General features: G+C 36.7%; 5 protein-coding genes across 5 annotated transcripts; all 5 read left to right on the top strand.

The window, feature by feature from the left end:
* The first annotated feature begins 2,566 nt into the window (after window positions 1–2,566).
* Window positions 2,567–5,065, top strand: LOC125219523 (6,7,8-trihydroxycoumarin synthase-like). Its single transcript, XM_048121527.2, has 2 exons — window positions 2,567–3,484; window positions 4,338–5,065. Exons 1-2 carry the CDS (start codon window positions 2,603–2,605, stop codon window positions 4,947–4,949), a joined length of 1,494 nt encoding a protein of 497 aa, XP_047977484.2. The 5' UTR covers window positions 2,567–2,602; the 3' UTR covers window positions 4,950–5,065.
* A 343-nt stretch (window positions 5,066–5,408) lies between these two features.
* LOC125202772 (6,7,8-trihydroxycoumarin synthase-like) lies at window positions 5,409–7,996 on the top strand. Its single transcript, XM_048101236.2, has 2 exons — window positions 5,409–6,296; window positions 7,370–7,996. Exons 1-2 carry the CDS (start codon window positions 5,427–5,429, stop codon window positions 7,982–7,984), a joined length of 1,485 nt encoding a protein of 494 aa, XP_047957193.2. The 5' UTR covers window positions 5,409–5,426; the 3' UTR covers window positions 7,985–7,996.
* A 2,703-nt stretch (window positions 7,997–10,699) lies between these two features.
* LOC125202491 (6,7,8-trihydroxycoumarin synthase-like) lies at window positions 10,700–13,472 on the top strand. Its single transcript, XM_048100889.2, has 2 exons — window positions 10,700–11,615; window positions 12,651–13,472. Exons 1-2 carry the CDS (start codon window positions 10,719–10,721, stop codon window positions 13,065–13,067), a joined length of 1,314 nt encoding a protein of 437 aa, XP_047956846.2. The 5' UTR covers window positions 10,700–10,718; the 3' UTR covers window positions 13,068–13,472.
* Window positions 13,473–15,232: 1,760 nt separating this feature from the next.
* Window positions 15,233–17,613, top strand: LOC125202360 (6,7,8-trihydroxycoumarin synthase-like). The gene is made up of 2 exons (XM_089064271.1): window positions 15,233–16,155; window positions 16,707–17,613. The coding sequence occupies exons 1-2, from the start codon at window positions 15,259–15,261 to the stop codon at window positions 17,316–17,318; spliced, it is 1,509 nt and encodes a 502-aa protein (XP_088920397.1). The 5' UTR covers window positions 15,233–15,258; the 3' UTR covers window positions 17,319–17,613.
* Window positions 17,614–18,977: 1,364 nt separating this feature from the next.
* On the top strand, window positions 18,978–21,604 carry LOC148931361 (6,7,8-trihydroxycoumarin synthase-like). Its single transcript, XM_089066083.1, has 2 exons — window positions 18,978–19,880; window positions 20,938–21,604. The coding sequence occupies exons 1-2, from the start codon at window positions 18,978–18,980 to the stop codon at window positions 21,547–21,549; spliced, it is 1,515 nt and encodes a 504-aa protein (XP_088922209.1). The 3' UTR covers window positions 21,550–21,604.
* The last annotated feature ends 302 nt before the right edge of the window (window positions 21,605–21,906 follow it).

Raw genomic sequence — 21,906 nt, 5'->3', positions numbered from 1 at the left:
TTCTAAGTGTACTGACAGTGTTGACTTGATAGGTTATGTTGACTCCAACTATGCAAATGACAGAGACAAGAGGAAATCCACTACCTCTTATGCTTTTACGGTGTGCAAATCATGCATTAGTTGGAAGAGTCAACTCCAACACATTGTGGCCTTATCAACAACTGAATCTGAATATATTGCCATTACAGAGGAATGTGGTGGAAAAAAGGGGAAGTCTCTTTGAATAAAATACACACTGATCCCAATCCAGCTGACATGGGCACAAAGTGTTTATCCAATGAAAAGCTGTTGTCATGCATAAAGCACTTACACTTTGATTTTGGGTAGGACATGCATTGCATTTGGGGAACACATAAGACCTTAAGCCTAATGGGTCAGCTCTTTAGGGGCCCTCTGGTGGCTAAGGCAATGAAAGTCCTTTATGAACTAAGTGGGCTCAGCCTATGTTGTTCAAAGGCAAATCTTTTCTTGGTACTTGTCTAATGACTTAGGGAACAATCTCTTATGTCAAAGGGTAAAGTGCCTTGAGGGCTATGATGAAATTCACCTCAACCGATAGCACTCAGTGGTTGGTTTCCTGGAATAAAAGTCCAAGGTGGAAAATGTGAAGATTATTGGACATTTATTCTGTTGGGCCTGATTATTATTTGAGCCCAATTGGAATTAATTGTTGGCCCAATACTTATGGCCTGCTTTGACCGAGACCTGAGATCAATGGCCGAGATCTAGCCACGTCGCAGCTCACCCGGATCCTTGATGCTGGCCGTTGGATCCAGGGTTTCCTGGGTTATGTGTCAAGTGTGGCGGTTTGTGTTTCTCACTTCACACTCTCATTCTCTCTCTCACTCTCACAACGGCGATTGTTTTCAATCTTCTCTCTTCTCTTTTCTCCGTTCTCCGGTGACTCTCCGATGACTTCTTCTGATCAAACCCTCGGTCTTGATGAGTGTTGATCAGTGACGGCATCGGTTGCAGTAACCGTTTTGGTTTCTGGTGGTGGCGACGGAAAAAGGCGACGATTAGTGACTAGAACAAGGGAAACCTAGTTTCAACGGTGAATCAGTGGTAGATCCGGTGTTAGAGGAGGCGGTGTGGCTAGATCAGCCGTGTAACGTTGTCTGGGTGTCTGATCTTCGGTGTTCTCCTTGGATCTTGATTCTGGTTGAATAGCTTGGTGCTATCGGCGGTGTCTGAGCCGATTGCTTGTGTTCCACTAAGTGTTTTTCTTAGTTTTCTTTCTTAGATCCAAGAGGATCTCTCGTGATTTTACTAACTCCTTTACTTAGTGTGCAGGGTCTAGGGTTTCCAAGGTGTTTCGGAAACAAGTGACTGAAGATTGCATGTTACTTTGTAATAGTTAGGAGTATTGTGTTGTAATTGAAGAGTTCGTTCTTGATCTCAATTACTTGTAAAAGTAAGCCGCGTGGGTGAGCTTTTGGCTTAGCCCTCTTGTAGAAGAGTACTTAGACCCAACATCGTTGACCAATCATAGATGACACGTCAATCTCTATGATTGGATTTACAAAGTACAATATATTTGGACTTATTTCATCTCACCAAACATTAGATTTAATCTAATTAATATCCATGGTATTCTTGTGGACAACTGTACTTTAAAATTTGTTTCTATTAGTTGAAAAATAAAGAGGTCACGTCATAAGTCGGGCTCGATGATCTTACAAAACAAAGTTACATATTTTATATGATTATTAAACCTTTTATATAGCAAACTATTCAAATTTTGGTCGATAAAATTACATATATTTGATTTGTTTTATTATGCGTGGATATCGTGGTATATTTTTTTATCAATCGTATAATTTAATTGATTTGAAGACAAATGACTGTAATATAAAAAAGCCAATTGGCGTGCCACATGTTTGATTGAGTGTATAGTCAAGCCACACTTGTGTCAACAAAAAGAAGTTGACCATACATCAAATTAAAATTGGATTGGGGGTTGAAATGTCATATATATGGAATCTGATGTACTTTAGTCCCCATGTATATTCATGATTAGTACTATTTGGTACCTTATGTATACTTTATTATATGTTCATATATATATAGTGAAATTTATTCATTGGTATCTCCTTAGACATAGATACATAGAATCAAACTGCATAAATAATTTTTATGTTAGCGTTATATTCGTGCTTAAATGTATGTGTTAGATAATAGATGTGAAATTTACTGACCAAATCGACTACATCACCTTGAAATCCTTTGGAGTTAAAAGTTCACTTCCATTTCTCGTGTTGATTTCCTGATGTGATCCTCGTCTCGAACACGAAGCTACACACGAGGCTAATTTGTTCTGAGAGGTGTCGCGAGATGTTGGCACATCATTTCCTTTTTCAATGTTCATGAGTATTGTTTCTCGAATCTAATTCTTTTCTATTTTGCACACACTTCCATTTTAATGTGACATTATTTTTTAATTTATCGTTGACAATCATGATCCACTTGTCCACACAACTATGTATCCTAATACTCCTACTAAAACTAAATAAATAGAGTACCCATCCACAATCTCATTCTCTCCATACCCTACACTTTTAAACTATCAATCACAACCTAATTCTTCCACATTCATCACACAATGATACTCCTATTACTCTCAATAACCCTCCCAATAATCCTCATCTCATACCTCCTCCACAAAACCCTAAAACCACCCAAATCCCCTCTCCCACCCGGCCCGCCACCACTCCCGTTGATCGGAAACCTCCACCAACTCGCCACCGCCACGAACCTCCACTTCTACCTCCACAAACTCTCCCAAAAATACGGCCCCATCATCCACATGAAACTCGGCCGCACCCCTCTCCTAGTAGTCTCCTCCCCTAAACTAGCCGAACAAGTCCTCAAAAATCAAGATTCATCCTTTTGCAGCAGACCAAAATCGTTAGGCCAACAAAAACTCTCCTACAACAACTCCGACATCATCTTCTCTCCATACAACGACTACTGGAAAGAGATGAGAAAAATCACATCCATTCACCTCCTAAGCCCGAAGCGCGTCCAATCCTACCGCCCCATCCGGGAAGACGAGATCTCTAAAATGATCTCGAAGATCCGGAGCTTCTCCCACGACCGGGAGGCCGTGAACTTGAGCGAGACGCTTGTGAGTTTCGGCTGCAATTTGATATGCAGAGTTGCCTTCGGGAAGGAATGTTCTGGAAGGTTCTACGAGCTTCTAGAAGATGTGCAGGCCGTGGCGGCTGCATTCTATGTTTCGGATTACTTTCCGGCCTTCGGATGGGTTGACCGGCTCACCGGGATGCTGACAAAGCTCGAGGTCACGTGCCGGGATATGGATACGTTTTATCAGGAGCTGATCGATGAGCATCTTGGCCGGAGAAGGGAGGAGACGGCGGCGGAGGAAGGTGGTGACATTCTTGATTTGTTGATTGATCTCAAATTGGAGCAAAAGATAAATTCTGTTGATTTTGGATGGGATCACGTCAAAGCTATGTTGCTGGTATGATCTTATTGCTCAATTTTGGTTGTGTTTATCTTTTTTTAAAATATGGGCATTATAGAATATGAACTGATAAAATGCAAACTCTAAATATTGTACAAACTCCAAAATATGATTTGGATCGTTAGAAAATATTAATAGATGATAAAATAGTAGCAATAAAAAATGTCAACACAGTATCACTGTTGAACATTTTTCGTTGTTACTATTTTATCATCGGTTGATATTTTTTAACGGTCCAGATTATAGTTTGGAGTTTGTATAATATTTAGAGTTTCCATTTGATTATATTCCTATATGTCTCTTTAGTTAATTGAAAGGAGTGATACAAATTTTTGTCCAATTTTTAGATTTTTCCAACATAAATTCTGGCCTTAAAAATCATAAACTTACTTTTGTCCAATATAATTTTTGGATTTCTAACATAAATTCTGGTCTTAAAATTCATAAACTTTGGATTTATTTTATTATTATTACTCTGGCGAAATTGATTCATCCTTGACTTGTCGACTAACTTGGATGGCTCAGTAAAATGTCATTTTGGCAAGCCCTTTGATCCAACGAATCCCTTGGACTATAAAATATTTGAATTCAGATCAAAATTCTTATTTGTAAGTCCCATTTGACCTGGCCGTAGCATGTGCAAGTGGACCCATTCTTATATTATAACAGTAATTTAATTATACTACTCATGTTAGTTAGGTTTAAAAATAATATCTTGTTATATCTATATTGTTTATTTGTTTATGTGCAAGCTGTCACTAGTACAAATCTGCTAGTTAATGTTATATTCATTTTATTACATCAAGGTAATGTTATTACATCAACTTAGTTTTGTTTTATCTCCTTGTAGGATATATTTGTAGCCGGAGCAGAAACAGGTTCAGCCACAATTATTTGGACGATGGCAGCTCTAGTGAAATCACCCAGCATTATGAACAAGTTACAAAATGAAATCAGAAGTTTGATAGGAAAAAAAGGCAAAGTAGATGAAGATGATTTGCCCAAACTCCCATATCTAAAAGCAGTAGTAAATGAAAGCATGAGATTGTACTCTTCTGGTCCACTGCTGGTACCAAGAGAAACTATAGAAAAATGCAATCTTGATGGATTTCAAATCCAACCAAAAACAACTGTTTTTGTGAATGCATTTACAATTGCAAGAGATCCGGATTATTGGGTCAATCCCAATGAGTTTGTGCCTGAGAGGTTCTTGAATAGTGGTATTGATAGCAAAGGGAAAGATTTTGAGTTTATTCCGTTTGGATCGGGGCGAAGAATGTGCCCTGGAATGGGCATGGGACTTCTGAATGTGGAGCTCGCGGTTGCAAATCTAGTCTATAGTTTCGACTGGGAATTGCCTCCCGGGATCCGTGAGGATGATGTGGATATGGTGCCTTTGCCTGGACTCGCCGTTAAGAAGAAAACCGCGCTTTGTATCGTGCCTAAAAGTTATGCTGTTTAGTTTCGAGTAATTTTATTCTAGTTGAGAAACCGGGGTACAAGTTTACTTAAAAGAATTTGTAGTGTGATATGGTTATTAATAAAAATAAAATGAAATTGTAAGATCGTTTTAGATCTGTCGAGTTGAAGAGCTTATGTGTTTTATCGAATAAGTTGCGAAATAGTATGTAGTACAACTTTATTTTGAATGTTTGTACCTTTACTTTCGCTGAGAAAGATATATATTTGCAAGTTTCTGATGATCGCTCTAAATAAATTGATAATCTTTGAAAAATTAATTTTATGTCATGGAACCGGGATGTTGACAAGGCCTGAGAATTGATAGGCTAGTTTTCGTCACTGGGAATCGATCACTATCTGCACTAAATAGAGCCCCCATCCACAATCTCATTCTCTCCATACACCTAAACTTTCTAACTATCTATCACAACCTAATTCTTCCACATTCGTCACACCACAATGGCACAATTCATTCAAAATGATGCTCCTATTACTCCCAATAATCCTCATCTCATACCTCCTCCACAAAACCCTAAAACCACAAAAATCCCCCCTCCCACCCGGGCCGCGGCCACTCCCGCTGATCGGAAACCTCCACCACCTCGCGGCCGCAACCAACCTCCACCTCTACCTTCACAAACTCTCCCAAACATATGGTCCCATCCTTCACATGAAACTCGGCCCCACCCCTCTCCTAGTAGTCTCCTCCCCAAAACTAGCCAAAGAAGTCCTCAAAAATCAAGATTCATCCTTCTGCGGCAGACCAAAATCCTTAGGCCAGCAAAAACTCTCCTACAACAACTCCGACATCATCTTCTCTCCATACAACGACTACTGGAAGGAGATGAGAAAGATCACATCCATTCACCTCCTAAGCCCGAAGCGCATCCAATCCTACCGCCCCATCCGGGAAGACGAGATCTCCAAAATGATCTCGAAGATTTGGAGCTTCTCCCACGCTCGGGAGGCCGTGAACTTGAATGAAATGGTTGTGAGTTTTGGATGCAATTTGATATGCAGAGTTGCGTTTGGGAAGGAATGTTCTGGAAGGTTCTACGAGCTTCTAGAAGATGTGCAGGCCGTGGCCGCGGCGCTGTATGTTTCCGATTACTTTCCGGCCTTTGGGTGGGTGGACCGGCTCACGGGGATGCTGACGAAGCTCGAGGAGACGTGCCGGGATATGGATGCGTTTTATCAGGAGCTGATCGACGAGCATCTCGTCCGGAGAAGGGAGGAGACGGCGGCGGAGGAAGGTGGTGACATTCTTGATTTGTTGATTGATCTCAAATTGGAGCAAAAGATGAATTCTGTTGATGTTGGATGGGATCACATCAAAGCTATGCTACTGGTATGATCTCTTTGTTATTTTTTTGTTTAGTTTATGTTTTTTAAATATGTGCATTTATAGAATATAATACTCCCTCCGTCCACGGAATGTTGTCCAAGTTTGACTTGACACGAGTTTTAAGAAATGTGAAGAAAAGTAAGTGGAAAAATTAGTAGAATGTAGGTCTCATATTTATATATTATTTTTGCAGTAGAATGTGAGTGTAATAAGACTAATAAGTTAGTCGAAAGTGGGGTTCATTTACCAAAAAGGTAAAAAAGCAAAGTGGATAACATTTCGCGGACAGACCGAAATGGTAAAACTGGTTAACATTTCACGAACAAACGGAGGGAGTAGTATTGATAGGAGTGCATTGAACTTTTGTTGTATTTTCGGATATTTCCACAAACATAAAATCTGATCTTAAAAATCATGTACTCTCCTCTATCCTTAAATTTTGTCAGACTTTGATCGGGCATGGATTTTAACAAATGTAATGGAAAGTGAGTTGGAAAGTTAGTAGATAGTGAGTTCTATTTTTATATATTAGTTTTATAATAAAATGTGAGTTGGAATGAGTTAGTGGAATATGAAATCCACTACCAAAAATAGTGAAAAGTGAAATATAACAAATTTTGTGGGACTGAATAAAATAAAAAATGTGACAAAATTTAAGGGATAGAGGAAGTACTTCTTTGGTTGTATATAATTATTCAGGCGAAATTGATTCATGCTTTACTTGTCGAATAATATAGGTGGCTCAATACAATGTCATCTAGGATGCCTTTGAATCCAAATTGAATTAAGACTATAAAATACTTAAATTCGGATCCCGTTTGACCTGGCCCTGGCATGTGCAAGTGGACACGTTTCTTACAGTAGTAGCAATGTTATCTATGGTTTTAAAATAAAATCTTGTTATATGTAGATGCTGTTTATTTGTTTATGTGCAAGCTGTCATTTGCACAAATTTTTGCTAGTTAATGTTATTCATTTTATTACATCAACTTTCTACATTAAATTCAAAACTTAACCTTATATTGGAAACCAATATTTAAATAGTGTAAACTTAATTTTGTTTTATGTCCTGGTAGGATATATTTGTAGGAGGGGCAGAAACAAGTTCAGCCGCAATTGTTTGGACGATGACAGCTCTAATGAAATCCCCCAACACTATGAAAAAATTGCAAAATGAAATCAGAAGTTTGATAGGAAAAAAGGGCAAAGTAGATGAAGACGAATTGCCCAAACTCCCATATCTAAAAGCTGTATTAAATGAAAGCATGAGATTGCACCCTCCTGGTCCACTTCTTATACCAAGAGAAACAATAGAGAGATGCAATCTAGATGGATTCCAAATTCAACCAAAAACAACTGTTTTTGTAAATGCATTTACAATTGCAAGAGATCCTAATTCTTGGGAGAATCCTGATGAGTTTGTGCCTGAGAGGTTCTTGAATAGTGGTGGTATTGATGGCAAAGTGAGAGATTTTGAGTTTCTTCCATTTGGATCGGGGCGAAGAATGTGCCCTGGAATGGGCATGGGACTTTTGAATGTGGAGCTAGCGGTTGCGAATCTAGTCTATAGTTTCGACTGGGAATTGCCTCCAGGGATCCGTGAGGAAGACGTGGATACGGAGCCTTTGCCTGGACTCGCCATGAAGAAGAAAAACATGCTTCGTGTCGTGCCTAAAAGTTATGCTGTTTAGTTTCGAGTAATGTTAATCTTTTCATTTACTCCCTCCGTCCACGATTTAAAGAACCCTTTTGCCATTTTTTGTTTGTCCACGATTTATAGAACCATTTACTTTATTCTACTTTTAGTATGTGGATCTCACATCCCACCAACTTTTTTACACTCACAATCAAATATAAAACTAATACTTTAAATGAGCCTCACATTCCACTCTCTTACTCACTTTACTTTTCTTCACAGAGTCAAACAATTTTTTAAAACTCGTGCCGAGTCAAAATGACTCTTTAAATGGTGGACAGAGAGTATTTTTTTAATTTATTGCACATCCCAAAATTTTTTTTTTGTTACGGTCCTACTCCTTTGTATTTTTCAAATTTAAGTATGAGGCGCAGAAAGTTATGGGTTTAAGTAATGAAGATCCAAATTTATACTTTAAAATTTGGAAGAAACCGTCTTAGTTAAGAAGATGATTCTCCTACCATTATTAAGTAATAGGTTTAAGATACAAATTTATTCATCAAAATTTGGATCCAACGAATCCCAGTGGATTCGGATCAAAGTTTTGTCTTTATGTCCAATTGGACCCAGATCTAGCATGTGCATGTCGACCCGTTTGTTATAGTAATTAATTTTAGTCGATCATGTGAGTTATGGTTTAAAAAATATTATGCTATATATTTAATATATTTATTGTTAATGCGAAGCTGCAATTAGTGCGAATTTGCTGGTCAGTGGTATATTTAATTTGGTGAAATATATGTTAAAACCTGTTAATTTTGTTGGCTAATTAAGGCCCAACGTGATTGTTTTCATTCTTGATGATTCAAAAAATAATATTTTTTATTTATATTTATTATTTTTATTTTATAAATACACCTGTTCTCCTATATAATTTACTTTTTAATTTGGTTTATGTTTTATCATATAGTTTTCCACATTTCAATTATGAAAATTTTTAGTTTATTTCAATTACTTAGCTTTCGTTGTTTCAATTGAAATTTCAGTATTTTTATATAATCAATATACTATAAGCTATGTATTTACAAAAGAAGAAATAGGGAAATTAGATAAGAAGGTGAAATTGTAAGCACATAAGTTCGTGGCGCTCAAAATCACGTGAATAGCGCCTCTTCATTGGTACCAACACTATGAACAAATTGCAAAATGCAATCAGAAGTTTGATACGCAAACAAGGCAAAGTAGACGAAGATGATTTGCCCTAATTTTCATATCTAAAAGCAATAGTAAACAACAGTACTACCCCCTACCCCCATAATATTTATCGCATTTTCTTTTTAGTTTGTCCCACAAATTTAGTCTATAGTTTCGACTGGGAATCAACCTCCGGGGATCCGTGCGGAAGACGTGGATACAAAGCCTTTGCTTGACCTCAAATTAATAAATCACTAATCTAATGTTATTTTTGGAAATATTACTTGGTGATTCTGAGACTACTATTAATTGTTGTTTAAAGTATATAAAAGAATATTTAATATTACAATCTTATGGGAGTTTAAATTTGTCCAAAAAATTTTCTCTGATATAAAAAAGTGATTTAATTTGTCTATATTCTTTGAAAGAAAAGAGGTCACATCTGTGTGGGGCTTGATATTGAGAACTTATTTTATGAGAGTATTAAACTATTAGGTTCGGAAAATATTGAAATTCCTGTTGATAAAACTGCAAATAAAATTGGATGTATTAAGCGTGGGAATCGTGATATTCTTAGTCAATCATATACTCCATTTAAATTGCTTTAGGACAAATCAAATAGCCAGCTGGAAGGATATATTATATTATCTCATTTAATTTTTCAGGTAGCACATGGCTTGCCATAGTAACAGTGCCCTGACCTTTGGGATGGGGATTAGGCCCGTGTTGTGGCGTGTAAGAGCACAGTACTCGTCTCAGAGCCCGCCACGTGATATTATTTTAATTTTTAGTGCTCAACTGAACGTCTTAGTACTTAGTACGGTCCGAGTTGTGCTCAAAAGCACGTAAATAATGTTTGTGTTGGGATTTGGCGGAACACCCGAATTCCAAATTAGTCTGATATCGGGCCCAGAAGCGCGTTAATAATGTATGTGTTGGGGTTTGGCGGAGCACACAAACTCCACATTAGTCTGATATTGTTCTCTTAGGATAAAATCCTCACGATTTTGCTTTGGACACTTTCCGAAAGGACTCATACTAATAATTAGAGCAATCCATATATATTGCATGCAATGAGGGATGTGATTTATATCGTAACAGTATGTGCTCAACTTATTCATACTCCCTCCGTCTTATTCAATATGATCACATTTCCTTTTTTATTTGCCTCAGTCAAGATGACAATTTTCTAATTTTGGAAATAAACTCATTTCGCCTCTCTCTTCATTAAAATATTCAACTACTTTTTTTTTCTCTCTACTTTATTCCACCTAACAACACTTTCTAAAATTCCGTGTCACTAAAAAATATGGTCATCTTAAGTAGGACGGAGGAAATACTGAAGAGTTGTTGATAGTAAAAAAAAATACATGGATAATATAAATGTTCACTCATTACTATTAAAGGATGTAAATAGTATGAATAGTGTAACCAACCAGTGACATGGATGCCCTAAACTAGATTGTACATTTAATATTAGAATAAATTGTTTTACACATGGTATATTAAAATCATTATAAATATAGGATCAAACACCAATCTTCACAATTCAAATCACAACATCCCAATCATCCATCAAACCCTCACTCAACACAATGATACTACTATTATCCATAACCCTCCCAATACTATTGATTTTCTATCTCCTCCATAAAACAAAACCTCGGGCAAAAACCACTCTACCACCCGGCCCACCGCCTCTCCCGTTAATCGGAAACCTCCACCAGCTCGCCACGGCCCCGGACCCACACATCTACCTCCACCACCTCTCCAAAAAACACGGCCCAATCATCCACATGAAACTAGGCTCCATTCCCACCATAGTAGTTTCCTCAGCCGAATTAGCCAAGCAAGTAATGAAAATCCAAGATTTAGCCTTTTGTAGCCGACCAAAATTGCTAGGCCAGCAAAAACTCTCCTACAACAGCTCGGACATCGTCTTCACTCCCTACAACGAAGAATGGCGTGAGATGAAGAAGATCACACACATTCATCTCTTAAGCACCAAAAAGGTCCAATCGTATCGCCCCATTCGCGAGCAAGAGATCGCTCGTATGATCACGAGGGTCTCTGCTTTCACCTCCTCCCCTCTCAGACAAGAGATAAATCTTAGTGAGGTGACCATGGCTGCTAGCGTCCGCATGGTGTGCAGGATTGTGTTTGGGAAGAGCTACGAGGAGGGAGGGGCGGAGACGAAGCGGTTCCTTCAGATAACGAGGGGGTTTAGCGTGCTCACGAGCTCATTCTTTGTGTCTGATTACTTTCCCGCGTTTGGTTTGGTTGATGTGATAAGCGGAAGAGTGAAGAGAGCGGATGCGATGTGTAAGGGCATGGATGAGTTCTATCAAGAGCTCATCAACGAGCATCTCGAATCGAGGAGGAAGAAGGAGATGAAGGATGTCGAAGATATGCTTGATGTGTTGATCAAGCTTAAAGAAGACGAGTCTTCTTCTAGTGGTCTCACTTGGAATAACATCAAAGGGCTTCTAATGGTAAGTTTGTTTTAAATGTAGTTTACAGAGTGGCATTACTAAACTCCCTCAGTCCCATAGAAATAGGCTATTTGAGGGTCCAATAGAAATAGGCTATTTGAGGATATGATAGGCTTTAATCCATAATTGGTAAGTAAAGATAAAAGAAGAAAAAGTAATTAGTAATGTAGTGGAGAAAAGTAATTAGTAATATAGTGGATGGTGGGGCTCATAAATAATAAAGTACTAATGAGATGGAAAAAAGTTCTCATAAATGAATCTAAACCATTTTATAGGACGGATGGAAAATGAAAATTCAGCCTATTTTTATGTGACGTATAAACTATGTAGTTGCTCATTTTAATAAGTTTGTTTGTCCCACTATAACCATGATATTAGATTTAGGCACGTAAATTTTTTTTAAAAAAAAAAAATTTATTTATATTTTTATAGGCTACTTCAAATATGTGAGCCTAAAAATCATGCACCAACTTTATATATTTTCCCGTTTAAATAAGATTGTTTGTCCCACTAAAACCATGATATTAGATTAAGGCACATAAATTTTTTAAGAAAATGTTTTTATATATATTTTAATATGCTACTTAAAATATGTGAGCCTAAAAATCATGCACCAGTTATAATGGGACCGATGAAGTACTCCCTTCAATTTCATGAATTTTATAGGATTTAAGATGAAATTGTTTAGTGAATTAAAGTAGAAAGAAAAAGATAGTGATTTGTTTAGCAAGTAGTGATAAAAGAGAAATTTGATCGTAAACGTTGAGTAATTTTCACCTACTTAGTTAGGTAGGATGGAGTAATAGTTTATATATTAAGATAATCGTTGAGTTAATTCCACCTAGCTACTAGAGTGTAAATAATTCAGTTGATTAGAATCTACGAGTTACTAGAGTACATGATTTTAAAAGGAATTATAATGAAAATGTGTTACGAATTCTGAACTTAAAATCATGTCCCATTTAGTCACATAGCTAGAAACAAATAGGGCCTAATAATTGTAATTGATTAAATACATATTCTATCTTTTCGCAGAATATGATTGTCGCTGCAACAGAAACAACTCCAGCGGTAACAATCTGGACAATGACAGCCCTAATGAAAGCACCCAAAGCTATGAAGAAATTGCAAAACGAAATCCGAAGTTTGGTAGGAGAAAAGGGCAAAGTAGACGAAGACGATCTTCCCAAACTCCCATATCTAAAAGCCATAGTAAATGAGAGCATGAGGTTATATCCACCGGGCCCTTTGCTTGTGCCAAGAGAGACAATGGAAGCATGCCTTCTTGATGGCTACAAAATCAAGCCGAAAACGAGGGTTTTTGTCAATGTATATGCTATAGGGAGAGATCCACAGTACTGGGAAAATCCAGATGAGTTTGTTCCTGAGAGATTCTTGAATAGTGAAATCGACTCGAAAGGGCAGGATTTTGGGCTCGTTCCGTTTGGGTAGGGCAGGAGAATGTGCTCGGGGGTGTCGATGGGATTTTTGGCAACTGAGCTTATGGTGGCAAATTTGGTGTATAGTTTTGATTGGGAATTGCCAAGAGGAATTCATGCTCAAGATTTGGATACAAATCCAACTAGTGGACTTGCAGAGCATAAGAAAAATGCCCTAATACTTGTGCCTAAGAGATATGGGGTTTAGTGTGTGTATATGTGTGTATTTAATACTTGTGCCCTAATTTGTATATGCATCTTCTGTTTTACTAGTGAATTAAAGGGCTTGTGTGAGCATATATATAAAGATGCATAGTGTGTGTTGTAATTCCACCGATCGACATCGAAAATGCATTTATCGTCCAGTCTTGGAATGACTTGAAAGTCACATTGGGCTTGAGATACGTATAGAAGGGCGAAATCTTTATTTTATTATTTTTGGATATTTTTTTATTTTTGTAATTTCATTTTAATTTATTTATGAAGTCCACATCTCGATTTAGAACCTGTATACATTTCAAGGCCACTACTTTTAATACAAAAATAAATGAACATGCTTCGACTTATAGAATTTGGAAATACAAAAAAGAGATATCTTTTCTGGGCCTTTGTTGGGTCAAAGGATTTAAATTTGTAGGTGGACCTTAAGACTAATTTAATTGGGAGATGATGGGCTAGGCTTAATGGTCATGGTAGTATGTGAAGATTTAGTACTTGGGCCAAGAGAATTAGTGGACTTCAATAATTCATGTTAAATATGTAAATTAATTAGCTTTGGCCCAGATCGAATTAATTACTCGTTGGGCTGCCTCACAAATTAAAGTCATGGACAGAATAAATTAAAGATGTAGGCGAAATAAACAGTTCCCGACCCGATTAATTCAATTAGAAATTTATGTAATCTCCTGATTTAATTAATGGTCAAGGAATTTTTTTTCTAATAAAATAAGAGAAAGAATAAAATGATCATGCATTCATGTTCAAGTTATTTGACTTCTTAAAGTCCGATTAAAGTATTACTACCTCCGTCCCATAGTGGATGTCACACTTTCCTTTTTAGTTTGTCCAACAAAAGATGTCACATTTCCTATTTTCGAAAAAATTTCCTCTCATATCAATTATAAAATTATATTTTTTCTCACCACTTAACACACAAAATTACAACATCTCCTAAAATCTGATATCATCTCTCAAGTGTGTCAATCTTCTTTGGGACGGAGGGAATACTACTTGTGATATACTCCCTCCGTTCCACAAAAGATGTCACACTTTCCTTTTTAGTTTGTCCCACAAAAGATGTCACATTTCTCATTTTGGAAAAAAGTTCTATCTGAAATGAATATAAAAATTATATTTTCTCTCTCCATTTAACACACAAAGCAAAACCTCCTAAAATCCGGTGTCGTCCTACAAGTGTGACATCTTTTGTGGGACAGAGGAAATATTAAGCCAGCTGGAAGGATATATACTCCTAACCTAATGTTAGGTTAGGACTAATATTAGGTTATATACTCCTAACTTAACATTAGGTTAGAATAATACCAAAAGCCAGCTGGAAGGATATATTAACATTTACTCTATTAAATTTTCAAGTAGCACATTTCGTGCCATGTGATTTTGTATTATTTGTAGGCCACAAAATTAAACATAGTAACAGTGCCCTGACCTTCGGGACGGGAATTAGTCCATTAGTTGTCGGAAAAATACATGGACAATATAAATGTTCAACTTCTTACTATTAAAACATGTAAATAGTATTCCCTCCATTCCAAAGTAATAGAGTCATTTTGTCATTTTAATATTTTTTATAATAAGAATCATTTTTTTTTTATTAAAAGTCAACACATTTGTGCACATCTACTTTACTCTCTTTTACTTTTTTCTCTCTTCATCTCTCAACCTTTTTTCATTTTCCATTTTATTCTTCCTTTACTTAACTCATCTAACACAATTGTTCTTAATCTCTGTGCCGAAAAGAAATATTTCTATTACTATGAAATGGAGGAAGTAGTACCCAAAAGTACGTGAATACTGAATAGTGTAACCGACCTATGATATGGATGCCCTAAACTATATTGTACATATAATATTTGAATAAATTGTTTTACACATGGTATATTGGCATTTGAAAATAAATCATTACAAATATAGGATCAAACACCAATCTTCACCATTCAATCCAACACATCAAATCATCCATCACAATGATACTACTCTTATCCATAACCCTCCCAATACTCTTGATTTTCTATCTCCTCCACAAAACCAAACCTAAGGCAAAAACCACTCTACCACCCGGCCCACGGCCTCTCCCGTTAATCGGAAACCTCCACCAGCTCGCCAAGGCCACGGACCCACACATCTACCTCCACAACCTCTCCAAAAAACACGGCCCCATCATCCACATGAAACTTGGCTCCATTCCTGCCATAGTAGTTTCCTCACCCGAATTAGCCAAACAAGTAATGAAAATCCAAGATTTAGCCTTTTGCAGCAGACCAAAATTATTAGGGATGCAAAAACTCTCCTACAACGGCTCCGACATCGGCTTCACACCCTACAACAAAGAATGGCGGGAGATGAAGAAGATCACACGCATTCATCTCTTAAGCACCAAAAAAGTCCAATTGTATCGCCCCATTCGCGAACAAGAGATTGCTCGTATGATCATGAGGATCTCGGATTCAACCTCCTCCCCTCTCACACAAGAAATAAATCTTAGCGAGGCAACCATGGCCACTAGCGTCCGCATGGTGTGCGGGATTGTGTTTGGGAAGAGGTACGAGGAGGAAGGGGCGGAAACGGAAAGGTTCCTTCAAATTACGAGGGGATTTGGAGTGCTCACGAGCTCCTTCTTTGTATCTGATTATTTTCCCGCGTTTGGTTTGTTGGATGTGATAAGCGGAAGAGTGAAGAGAGCGGATGCGATGTGTAAGGGAATGGATGAGTTCTATCAAGAGCTCATCGACAAACATCTCGAATCGAGGAGGAAGAAAGAGATGAAGGAGGAGGAAGATATGCTTGGTGTGTTGATCAAGCTTAAAGAAGATGAGTCTTCTTCTAATGGTCTCACTTGGAATAACATCAAAGCTCTTCTAATGGTAAGTTTGTTTAAGTGCAATTTACAAAGTGGTATTACAGTACTCACTCCGTAAAATAGAAATAAGCTATTTGGGGATAGACGAGTTTGATGCATAACTAGTAAGTAAAGAGAAAAGAAGAAAAAGTAATTGAAATAATGCAGTGTATGGTGGGACCCATAAATAATAAAGTAAGTGAGAATAAGAAAAAGATTTTGTAATTGGATATGGATTATTATTAGGACAGACGAAAAAGAAATTCAGCTTATTTTAATGGGACGGGGTATATAGTTGTTCATTTTAATAATTTTGCTTGTCCCACTATAGTATTAAATATAGGCACGTCAATTTTAAAAAAATGTTTTTATGTATATTTTAATAGGCTACTTCAAATATGAGAGCCTAAAATTACATGATTTTAAAATAAATTATTATGAAAATGTGTAACGAACTCTGAACTTAAAATCATGTCCCATTGCTAGAAACTAATAGGGCCTACGCCATAACTTCAAAACAATATGTAATAGTTGTAATGATTAAATCATTAAATACATATTCTATCTATTTTCCAGAATATGATTGTAGCTGCAACAGAAGCAACTCCAGCGGTAACAGTATGGACAATGACAGCTCTAATGAAAGCACCCAAAGCTATGAAGAAATTGCAAAACGAAATCCGAAGTTTGGTAGGAGAAAGGGGCAAAGTAGACGAAGACGATCTTCCCAAACTTCCATATCTAAAAGCCGTAGTAAATGAGAGCATGAGGTTATACCCATCGGGCCCTTTGCTTCTGCCAAGAGAGACAATGGAAGCATGCTGTCTTGATGGCTACACAATCGAGCCGAAAACGAGGGTTTTTGTCAACGTATATGCTATAGGGAGAGATCCACAGTACTGGGAAAATCCAGATGAGTTCGTTCCTGAGAGATTCTTGAATAGTGGAATTGACTCGAAAGGGCAGGATTTTGGGCTCGTTCCGTTTGGGTCGGGCAGGAGAATGTGCTCGGGGGTGTCGATGGGATTTTTGGCAACTGAGCTTATGTTGGCGAATTTGGTGTATAGTTTTGATTGGGAATTGCCAAGAGGAACTCATGCACAAGATTTGGATACAAATCCAACTACTGGACTTGCAGCGCATAAGAAAAATGCTCTAATACTTGTGCCTAAGAGATATGGGGTTTAGTGTGTGTTTGTATGTGCATAATGCATCTTATGTTGTACTACTAGTGTTAATAAAAGGGCATGTGTGAGAATATTATGATGATTAGTGTGTGATATGTATAGAAGGGCTAAATCGTCATTTTATAATTTTATCGTAAATGCATTTATTCTAAACAGTGTTGGAATGACTTGAAAGTCACATTGGGCTTGCGATGCGTATAGAAGGGCGAAATCGTCATTTTATTATTTTTGGATTTCTATTTAAATTTTTGTATTTTCATTTTATTCAATTCGAAGTTGCTAGGATTTCTGGATTATTTCTAAATAGTAGGTTTCACTGTTTTGCAGTTTTTAATTTTATTGATAAATCTCGAGTTGAAGAAATTCAGATTTTGTGATATCTCTGTCAATTCGGTCATTATTTTTGTAGTACGCATGTTTGCATCAGTGTATATTGTATGTCTTTTTTATTTATATATGCATGTGTTTAGTGTGTGTGTGAGTGCACATCTAGAAGTTTCACATTAATTGCTAATGTCTTCTACAAAAGAAGAGAGGAAATTGAGTTTCACATTACAATGTGCAATTGATGATTCATGCATAGCATGGTAGTTTATAGCGTTGTTTTAAAAAATAGCCTGATATTTAATATTGGTTAACTTTTAAGTTTATAGTATAATTACTTAGAATACCATAAAGTATGATAAATTACAATTCTACATTTCATCATCAAACATGTACAAAGAGTACAAAGTATCATGACATTATTTAATCTAATTTTACTACTTTCATACGCCACTTTCGATCATGTTCTGAATTAAAAAGGAAATATTTTACTTATAATTTAGTAAAACTGCAAAAATGATCTACTAACAATTTTGCAGTTCTAAAACTGCTGAAAACCTCAACTATACTAGAATGACATAAAATCCGTACGGTGCTTGAGAAACGAACTGAGGAATCAAAGTCTTGGTTATAGCATATTGTAAACATTACTTAGAGGGAAAAAAGTATTTTTATTATTTTTCTGGATGTATTTTTAATTTTATAATATTAGTTCCAAGAAATTACTAACTAAAATAGCTAGCGAGTTTCATTGTTTTCGGATCAATTTTGGACGATACTGGTGATATATTTCGATTTTAAAAAACTAAGATTTCTTGTTTTCTCTACATTCCGATCATCCTTATTAAATGCTTGCATTAGAAACCTAGAAGAATCATTAAAAATGTCACATGAAACAAATGTAACAAATTACTATCTATCAAGTCTCTTGCACGTAATACATACATGTCAATTCACACTATAATTACCCCCTCCGTCCCAGATAATTCGTCTCAGTTTTCCATTTCGGTACGTCCCACATAATTTGTCCCACTTCACTTTTACCATTTTTGGTAGTAGACCCCGTATTCCACTAACTCATTCCTACTCACATTTTATTATAAAACTAATATATAAAGATAAGACCCACATTCCACTAACTTTTTCAACCCACTTTTCATTACAATTCTTAAAACCCGTGCTGGTCAAAGTGACTCGAATTATCCGGGACAGAGGGAGTGTATAACTTGAAGTGCAATTAATGACTAAATCATATAAAACATAGTATTAGGTAAAACATAAAGCACTATATATAGGACCAAAATTGCAAGCCACTATTTACTGCCTATTCATCAAAATGATACTTCTATTATCATTTACTCTCCCAATAATCTTAATAATTTTCCACCTCCTCCACAAAACCAAACAACCTCGAGCACTAACCACTCTACCACCTGGCCCGCCACAATTGCCACTGATCGGAAACCTCCACCAGCTTGGCAGGGCGGCGGACCCACACATCTACCTATACAACCTCTCCAAGAAATATGGCCCCATCATGCACATGAAACTAGGCCCTATCCCTCTCCTAGTAATTTCCTCAGCCAAATTAGCTAAACAGGTACTTAAAATTCAAGATTTGGCATTTTGCAGTAGACCTAATTTGCTAGGGCAGCAAAAATTATCCTACAACAGCTGTGACGTCGCCTTCACGCCGTACAATGACCAATGGAGGGAGATGAAAAAGATGACACGAATTCATCTGCTAAGCAACAAAAGGGTTCAAACTTATCGCCCCATTCGCGAACAAGAGATCTCTCACATGATCACGAAGATCTCGACATCTTCCCCTCTCAAACAAGAGTTGAATTTGAGCGAGGTGGCCATGGCAGCAAGCATTCGTATGGTATGTGGGATTGTGTTTGGGAAGAGGTACGAGGAGGGTGGGCCGGAGACGAAGAGACTCTTTAAGATCCTTAGGGAATATGAAGTGCTCGCAACCTCCTTCTTTGTGTCTGATTACTTTCCCGCGTTTGGTTTGCTGGATAAGATAAGTGGAAGAGTGAAGAGAGCGGATGTGATGTGTAAGGGCATGGATGAGTTCTACCAAGAGCTCATCGACGAGCACTTTGAATCGAGGAGGGTGAAGAAGATGGAAGAGGTGGAAGATATGCTTGGTGTGTTGATCAAGCTTAAAAATGATGATGAGTCTTCTTCGAGTGGTATTATCACTTGGGAAATCATCAAAGCCCTTCTAATGGTAAGCTTTATTTAAATATTTTGAGCTACCTTTGTTCCATTATAAGTGACATATTTTATTCGGTCATTTCACATATCCCGTATAAGACACTTTCCTTTTTCGAATAGGCTATTTATAACAGGATAACCTAAAATCATACTCTGTGCATTTCACTTATAATAGCATGATTCATGAATTATGAAGTATTTTAATAGTTTCAGTGGAATGTAAAGTCTAACATTTTAGAACATTTTTAAAGTTATTGGGGAATACTATAATTATGTCAGAATTTGTAATTTTAGGACCAATAACCGTTGAAATAGTTGACTATTTGTTGGGTGAACATAATTATTACTACTTCTATCCCTCAAATATTGACACACTTTGACCCGTCACGGGTTTTAAGAAATGTAATGGAAAGTGAATTGAAAAATATGATGGAATGTGGGTCCTACTTTTAAAGTATTAGTTTTATAATAAAATGTGAATAGGAATGAGTTAGTGGAATATAAGGTCCACTACCAAAAATAGTAAAAAGTAAAGTGTGTCAAACTTTCAGGGACAGACTGAAATGGTAAACTGTGTCAAACTTTGAGGGACAGTACATGATTTAAAGAAAAAGTTGACTATTATAGTACTCCCCCCGTTCCATAGTAATGGAGGCGTTTCTTTTCGGCACGGAGATTAAATAAATTGTGTTAGGTGAGTTAAGTAAATGGAGAGTAAAGTGGAAAATAAAAACGGTAGAGAGAATAAAGTAAGAGAGAGTAAAGTAGATGTGGAAAAATGTATTGACTTTTACTAAAAATGAAAATGACTCTGTTACTATGGAATGTACCAAAATGGCAAAATGACTTTATTACTGTGGAACGGAGGGAGTATAATAAAAGATTACTAGTTAAAGGATCGGTAAAATTCTTAATTTATTTGTTCCTATTAATCATAAAGCAAGAAACATAAAAGAAAAATAGATAGCTTACAGCCTTACACCATACTGATTGTAAATTAGAGAATCTTTTATCTAAATCAGACCGTTTTTACCAACATAAAAATCAGTCTTTTGTTATTCTTTTTCTAGGATATGATCTTAGCTTCAGCAGAAACAACTCCATCTGCAACTATTTGGACAATGACAGCTCTAATCAAAGCACCAAAAGTAATGGAGAAATTGCAAAACGAAATCCGAAGTTTGATAGGACAAAAGGGCAAAGTAGAAGAAGATGATCTTCTCAAACTTCCATATCTAAAAGCAGTGATAAATGAGAGTTTGAGGTTATATCCACCGGCCCCCTTGCTCATACCAAGAGAAACAATGGATACAACCATTTTAGATGGCTATGAAATCAGGCCAAAAGCAATGGTTTATGTTAACGCATATGCAGTAGGGAGAGATCCCGAGTACTGGGATAATCCAGATGAGTTTATTCCTGAGAGATTCTTGAATAGTAATATTGACTCGAAAGGCCAAGATTTCGGGCTCATTCCATTTGGTTCGGGACGAAGAATATGCCCTGGCATGTCGATGGGATATTTGACAAGTGAGCTTATGGTTGCAAATTTGGTGTATAGTTTTGACTGGGAATTGCCTAAAGGAATTCATGCACAAGACTTGGATACAAATCCAATTGGTGGACTAGTTATGCATAAGAAAAATGCCCTAATACTTGTGCCTAAATGTTATGGTGTGTAGTGTGTATGTGTGTGTGTGCATCTTTTATTTTCACTAATATTAATAAAAGGGAATATGTGACAGTGTGAGCATATTATGATGTTTAGTGTGTGTTTGTGTGTCCGGGGCGGAAGGAGAATTTAATTTGAGCAAATTTAGTTTCACATTACTAATGTCTTGTACAAGCAGAGTGGAATTGTAAAGTGAAATTGATGATTCATGCATTACATAATAGTTAGCGTGAAATTTGATTCATTGGTTAAGTTTTATGTTTATAGTAATTATTTAGAGTACCATAGAGTGTGATAAATTACAATTCTACATTTCATCCTCGAACATGTATGTACAAAGAGTACAAAGTATGACATTCTTTACTCT

Source organism: Salvia hispanica, chromosome 2 (genome assembly GCF_029641045.1).
Source record: "Salvia hispanica isolate PSC_SH4W2 chromosome 2, Shi_PSC_v1, whole genome shotgun sequence".
Taxonomy (NCBI): Eukaryota; Viridiplantae; Streptophyta; class Magnoliopsida; order Lamiales; family Lamiaceae; genus Salvia; species Salvia hispanica.
The sequence above is the reverse complement of the archived record's forward strand: the minus strand, read 5'-3'. Positions and strand labels throughout refer to the sequence as shown.

What these genes read in the sequence shown, in the direction of transcription:
- LOC125202360 (XM_089064271.1), top strand. Translation starts at nt 15,259, where the DNA reads ATGATACTACTCTTATCCATAACCCTCCCAATACTCTTGATTTTCTAT. An exon ending in ACATCAAAGCTCTTCTAATG is followed by an intron (nt 16,156 to 16,706) that starts GTAAGTTTGTTT and finishes TCTATTTTCCAG; the next exon opens with AATATGATTGTAGCTGCAAC.
- LOC148931361 (XM_089066083.1), top strand. Translation starts at nt 18,978, where the DNA reads ATGATACTTCTATTATCATTTACTCTCCCAATAATCTTAATAATTTTC. An exon ending in TCATCAAAGCCCTTCTAATG is followed by an intron (nt 19,881 to 20,937) that starts GTAAGCTTTATT and finishes TTCTTTTTCTAG; the next exon opens with GATATGATCTTAGCTTCAGC.
- LOC125202772 (XM_048101236.2), top strand. Translation starts at nt 5,427, where the DNA reads ATGATGCTCCTATTACTCCCAATAATCCTCATCTCATACCTCCTCCAC. An exon ending in ACATCAAAGCTATGCTACTG is followed by an intron (nt 6,297 to 7,369) that starts GTATGATCTCTT and finishes ATGTCCTGGTAG; the next exon opens with GATATATTTGTAGGAGGGGC.
- LOC125202491 (XM_048100889.2), top strand. Translation starts at nt 10,719, where the DNA reads ATGATACTACTATTATCCATAACCCTCCCAATACTATTGATTTTCTAT. An exon ending in ACATCAAAGGGCTTCTAATG is followed by an intron (nt 11,616 to 12,650) that starts GTAAGTTTGTTT and finishes ATCTTTTCGCAG; the next exon opens with AATATGATTGTCGCTGCAAC.
- LOC125219523 (XM_048121527.2), top strand. Translation starts at nt 2,603, where the DNA reads ATGATACTCCTATTACTCTCAATAACCCTCCCAATAATCCTCATCTCA. An exon ending in ACGTCAAAGCTATGTTGCTG is followed by an intron (nt 3,485 to 4,337) that starts GTATGATCTTAT and finishes ATCTCCTTGTAG; the next exon opens with GATATATTTGTAGCCGGAGC.